A 6,709-nucleotide genomic window follows, 5' to 3' on the forward strand; every position below is an offset into this window, starting at 1 on the left:
ACAAATGGGACCTAATGAAACTTCAAAGCTTTTGCACAGCAAAGGAAACCATAAACAAGACGGAAAGACAACCCTTAGAATGGGAGAAATTATTTGCAAATGAAGCAACTGACAAAGGATTAATCTCCAAAATTTATAAGCAGCTCATGCAGCTCAATAACAAAAAAACAAACAACCCAATCCAAAAATGGGCAGAAGACCTAAATAGACATTTCTCCAAAGAAGGTATACAGACTGCCAACAAACACATGAAAGAATGCTCAACATCATTAATCATTAGAGAAATGCAAATCAAAACTACAATGAGATATCATCTCACACCAGTCAGAATGGCCACCATCCAAAAATCTAGAAACAATAAATGCTGGAGAGGGTGTGGAGAAAAGGGAACACTCTTGCACTGCTGGTGGGAATGTGAATTGGTACAGCCACTATGGAGAACAGTATGGAGGTTCCTTAAAAAACTACAAATAGAACTACCATATGACCCAGCAATCCCACTACTGGGCATATACCCTGAGAAAACCATAATTCAAAAAGAGTCATGTACCAAAATGTTCATTGCAGCTCTATTTACAATAGCCCAGAGATGGAAACAACCTAAGTGTCCATCATCGGATGAATGGATAAAGAAGATGTGGCACATATATACAATGGAATATTACTCAGCCATAAAAAGAAACGAAATTGAGCTATTTGTTATGAGGTGGATAGACCTAGAGTCTGTCATACAGAGTGAAGTAAGTCAGAAAGAGAAAGACAAATACTGTATGCTAACACATATATATGGAATTTAAGAAAAAAAAATGTCATGAAGAACCTAGGGGTAAGACAGGAATAAAGACACAGACCTACTGGAGAATGGACTTGAGGATATGGGGAGGGGGAAGGGTAAACTGTGACAAAGCGAGAGAGAGGCATGGACATATATACACTACCAAACGTAAGGTAGATAGCTAGTGGGAAGCAGCCGCATAGCACAGGGAGATCAGCTCGGTGCTTTGTGACCCTCTGGAGGGGTGGGATAAGGAGGGTGGGAGGGAGGGAGATGCAAGAGGGAAAAGATATGGGAACATATGTATATGTATAATTGATTCACTTTGTTATAAAGCAGAAACTAACACACCATTGTAAAGCAATTATACTCCAATAAAGATGTAAAAAAAAAAAAAAAAAATTCTTTCAGGGTGACTTCCCGGCAGTCCAGTTGTTAAGACTTAGCGCTTCCACTGCAGGGGGCATGGGTTTGATCCCTGGTGTAGGAACTAAGATCCCATATGCTGCGTGGTGCAGCAAAAAGAAAAAAAAAATCTAATCTGATTAGGACTTTAAAAAAATTCTTTCAAGAAGCAGAATATGATAAATAAAATAAATAATAAATACATTCATAAAAAATACTATCCTTAATTCTATATAGGCTGTCTTTGACTTAAAGTGATTCCACTTACAGTTTCCCACCATGGTCCCTACATACCTCTAGAACTTCCAGCAGGCAAAGACCAGTTGACTTCCTGAGCTTCTTGTGGTCTGAACCTTAGAAATTGTCTTCCTTGTGAGCGTAGCTCCTCTCATGTGCCCCCTCTTGCTTCTGGATAGTTAAGCTATACAGCCATTGACCCCAAATTGAATCAAGGAATTTAATTTTAGCACAGAAGACACGATGCAATTGGTGACAAGCAAATAACATGGAACTAATAAATTCAAGTTGGCAAGCGAAGGATCCCTCAAGTAGGGTGCATTAGAAGCTTAGCTCTTGGTGAGAGCCTCCTGCTGGGTGTGGCAGCCACACCCCACACTTTTTGCATGACAACCTCAGTGTTGACCTGTATTTAATTTATGATCTCCCACAAGATTCTGTTTTCCTACCTGTTTTCTACTTGGGTCAAAACTGTTAGTTACCATTTTGTATTTAGGAAGCTTATTCTTCCTCCTTTGCTGACTCAGTATGTATGAATCCCTCTTTGATTTAATCTACTTTCTGATAATTCTGCATTTTTTCAAAGTTGAGAGATAATTGATAAATATCAAGATTGATTAGGCAACCTTAGGAAACTCAAATAATTAAAGCACGGGTAGTAAAGAACACAAAGTTATGGGATTAATCTTGTCATAAGACCGTTAGCCTTGGATTGGGCCAGTCTGATGGCTTGATAAATCTTCCCATTGTGCATGGGATGGACTGGTAAGGGAGGGAGCATGAGTCAGGCAAATCCGCCTCCAACACGTGATGACTGAGATGATGGAGAAAAACAGATCAGCTGTGCCCAATTTGTGTAACAAGGGCTGTTTTTTACCTTCATGGCACATATTTATTTCATTATCTGAGTTGTTGATGAAAATATTCAGGCATTGTTGTTGTTTTTTTTTTTTTTTTTTGCGGTACGCGGGCCTCCCACTGCTGTGGCCTCTCCCGTTGCGTAGCACAGGCTCCGGACGCGCAGGCTCAGCGGCCATGGATCACGGGCCCAGCCGCTCCGCGGCACGTGGGATCTTCCCAGACCGGGGCACGAACCCGCGTCCCCTGCATCGGCAGGCGGACTCTCAACCACTGCGCCACCAGGGAAGCCCTCAGGCATTGTTTTCCTTTAGTTCACTGCTGTTTTGTCCTTGCCCTGGCCCTCTTCTCTACCAAAACTTGCTCATAGGAAAGGAATTAATATTTGCTGCTTATATTTAACTATATTTCCCCCAAAATGAAATAACTTTGTTGCTTGTTATGAAAATGTTCTATACGTATAAATACCCAAACATCATCGAAAAATAGAGAAGGAAGTAAGAATTACTCTTAATCCCACCATCTAGAAATAACTTGAGATTTTTAGGAGTATCCTTCCTTATATAAAATACTTCATTCCTTAGTCAAATGGAAATTATTCGATGGCTACTTTAAAAAAAAAACAACAGTATGTCATGACGTCTTTATCAATAAATATAAAACCATATCATCACTTAACTGGCTACATAGAATTTATACGTGTGTCTACCCACTATACTTGATTTCATCAGTTCCATTGTGATGAATGTTGAACTAATTTCCAATTTTTCCTTTTAAAGAACATTATTGTAACAAACATCTAGTATGTTCTTGCTGTAAGTGTAAAATAATAGAAAGCTAGGAAGGAGAAGGGATCAGGAGCCGGAGCTGAGGGGAAAGAGGCCGGTCCGGGTCTGGGCGCTGCCGCTGCTCGCCCGAGGTCTGCAGGCGGGGCTGCGGCTCAGACCTCAGCTCCTGGGCACAGTCTACAAGGCCCCGCCGGGCCAGCGTGGGAGAGCCGCAGGCGGCGGCCGCCGCATCATGTCAACCAAGGGTGAGCGGGCCAGGGAGATCCTGAGGGGCTTCAAACTAAATTGGATGAACCTTCAGGATGCTGAGACAGGGAAGATACTCTGGCAAGGAAAAGAAGACCTGTCAGGCCCTGGAGTGGAGCATGAAGCCCGTGTTCCCAAGAAAATCCTCAAGTACAAGGCAGTGTCTCGAGAATTGAACTTCTCTTCAGCGGAGCAAATGGAAAAAGTCCGCCTGGAACAAAAAGTTTACTTCAAAGGGCAATGCCTGGAAGAATGGTTCTTCGAGTTTGGCTCTGTGATCCCTAACTCCACAAACACCCGGCAGTCCCTGATAGAGGCAGCGCCCGAGTCCCAGATGATGCCAGCAAGCGTGCTAACTGGAAGTGTTATAGAAACAAAGTTTTTTGACGACGATCTTCTTGTAAGCACATCCAGAGTGAGACTTTTCTACATTTGAGAGAAGAATATGTGTGCATTTCAAGAATTCATTTTTTTAGGGGGAAGGAGGAAACTGTTTACTTTTTTCCTCTATACATTTGATTTTTGATACTTCCACCCCTAATTCCCTCTACGGCAAAACCCACCTGCGGCCACCAGGGGACCAGCTCTGTGTAGGTACCAGATGGCTTTTTTCTCTCAAGCCACCATCTTCAATTGACCAGATTAAACTCCCAATCCCAGACCAGGGCAGAGGGCATGCCTCAACTCCTTCTTGGAGTAGACACGGGGACAAACACATACCACAAGCTGTTCCCGTCACCCTCCCTGCCTCCTTCTTGGGCCCTGCAGGCAACACATCTTCCTTTGGCGCCTGGTTTTGGGAAAATTCAAGTTCCTGACCCACGTTTAGTTTTTTCCTACCATTTCTATTTCATACATTCTCATACATTTAACTTGTAAAATAGACTGTGATATTATTGTTACATAGTGAATTAAAACATATGAATTAAAATAATAAAAAAAATAGAAAACTAGAGCTGAAGGAGTCCTTAGAGACTAGCTAGTTCAATGCCATCATTTTGTGGAAGAAAAAGAAAGGCATAGAGAGGATAAAGGGGAGTAGAAGCCAGGTCTTCTGACTTTACATCTATTAATCTTTTCAGTCTACCCTATTACCATCTTTCTAAAAAATTGCTTGGCTATTAAAATGTCACTAAGTGGCACTGACTATTTTTACTCCAGTAGCCAAAAGCCTGTGTCTTAAAACTTAACTCTTCCCAAGGTTATTTGCATTTTAATATTTGTTGTTAGTTATGCAATAAGTTAAAAGATTTATATATATATGTATATATATATAATATATAAAATCTTTAGAATGAGGTCAGGGAATACCTCAAGTACTTGAAATCGTATGTGACAAGCTCTTACTTCAATTTCTGGCCATATTTAGTAGACGTGAGGAGTGGGAGTTGAGAAATAGGTTTAGGCAGTAGTTGGGGTCTGTAACAGAATACTGATGCTCACTCACAGCTTTGAAACACTTCCAAAAGAAGGGTCTAAAGCTTTGGCTTATTTCAGTTTCTGCTATGGAAGGTCCGGAGCTAGATGCTTAATTAAGTGTATTTTGATGATTAAGATGATGATGGAATAGAACTAGCAGCACTGAGTTGTTACTTGTACACACTCAGCATAATTGGGGGCTAAATTCTTGATCTAATTATTGACTTAAAAAATTAGTCTATAATGTAGATCATCTACATTAAATATCATGGGATCTGTTAATTTAAAAACCCATGAGAGGGACTTCCCTGGTGGCATAGTGGTTAAGAATCCGCCTGCCAATGCAGAGGACACGGGTTCGAGCCCTGGTCTGGGAAGATCCCACATGCCATGTAGCAACTAAATCCTCCTGCCACAACAACTGAGCCTGTGCTCTAGAGCCCGCGAGCCACAACTACTGAGCCCGTGCACCACAACTACTGAAGCCCATGCCCCTAGAGCCCGTGTACCACAACAAAGACAAGCCACTGCAATGAGAAGCCCGCGCACCACAATGAAGAGTAGCTTCCGTTGCTGCAACTAGAGAAAGCCCGCACGCAGCAACAAAGACCCAACGCAGCCAAAAATAATTAATTTATATAAAAAAAACCCCACAAGATACTGCTTCCTAGATAAATAACTCTTTCATAAGGAAGGGATTTGGAGTTCTATGTGATTTTTGGACAATTACTTGAACTCTGAGTTTCTTGGTTTCTTTATCTGGCAATAAGGATAATGATAGCAATTTACTTCATGAAATTGAATAAAAATGATTATATGGCATTTGGCAAAAAGAAAATGATAAATCTTTTAAAAATAAAATTTGCCATACACAGAGGAACATGAAGAATGGTGTTTTTGATAAGAACCAGTTACTCTACAGAATAAATCATGTTTGAATCTCTTGTAGTCTTTAAAGCATTCAAGAAATATTCAACAGAAGTTGAGCAGCTGCAGAAATATCCCACAGAATAGAAAATGAGATGAATTTGCAGAGGTAATGGAATCTTTCATGGCAGTATCTTTCCAAATTTTATTGAAAATTTCCCAAAGGTTTTGGTTAATACTATGAAAAAAAAATTGTAAGTTTGGAAACTGCTAACAAATTAAAGCAATTAACAAGATCATTTATGCTGGCAGTAATTATCACACAAACACAAAATTGTTTAATTGGTTGAATTGTTAGCACTCTAGCTGTCGTTCCTTGTTAACAAACTCGAGTTTTAAATTATATTTTCTCTCCTTGATTTGAGTTCCTGGCTTGATAAATATTTATAAAAGAAGAGAACAAAGGTTTCAGGTTTAGACACTTTTGATTATTCACATACAGACTATCCACTCTGTGGAGTACTCAAGACAGAGTGTTAATGTCAACACCAACTCACTGCTTGTAATGCTTTTTGATCCACCTTCCTACGTTCTTAATCCTACGTGCTCAAGGCTTTGGCATACTGGAGCGTGGGGTTTGGAGTGGGGCCACTGCCCCAGGATGAAGTCTGAAAACGGCACTGAGAGGGTGGAGCAAACAGAGACAAAGTCCACAGAGCTGAACCATCACTATTGTATTTGCTGTACCTCATTATGAATGAAACATTGGAAGACGGCAGGTGAACTTGATTGTGGGTGTGAACATAAAACCTACTTAATTGACTTCATTTCTCATCCACAGACAGTAAGTTAGGTATGAATGTGCCAAGGTGGCCGAGGAGCTGGTGAAATTCAGACACAAATATTGCCAATTATGTCTCCGGGAATGTGAATGTATTTAAATAAATTTACTCAAACATAAATAGGAAAGTGATTCTCCTGTAAAGAGTCACAAATATATATTTTTAAGCCAACTAGAAATGACTTTCAATTACCTACTTCTTTGGTTGGCCTCCAGAACTGCAACTCTCTTTTAGTTTGCATGATTTATTTGTTCATTAATTCACTTATTAAC

At 40.3% G+C, this 6,709-nt stretch overlaps 1 protein-coding gene across 1 annotated transcript; it reads left to right on the forward strand.

Moving 5' to 3' along the window:
- Nucleotides 1-2,968: 2,968 nt before the first annotated feature.
- Nucleotides 2,969-3,810, forward strand: LOC307182205 (retinal rod rhodopsin-sensitive cGMP 3',5'-cyclic phosphodiesterase subunit delta-like). Its single transcript, XM_079913424.1, has one exon. The coding sequence runs from the start codon at nt 3,296-3,298 to the stop codon at nt 3,743-3,745; it is 450 nt and encodes a 149-aa protein (XP_079769550.1). The 5' UTR covers nt 2,969-3,295; the 3' UTR covers nt 3,746-3,810.
- The last annotated feature ends 2,899 nt before the right edge of the window (nt 3,811-6,709 follow it).

The sequence above is a fragment of the Stenella coeruleoalba genome (assembly GCF_951394435.1).
Source record: "Stenella coeruleoalba genome assembly, chromosome: 2".
NCBI lineage: Eukaryota > Metazoa > Chordata > Mammalia > Artiodactyla > Delphinidae > Stenella > Stenella coeruleoalba.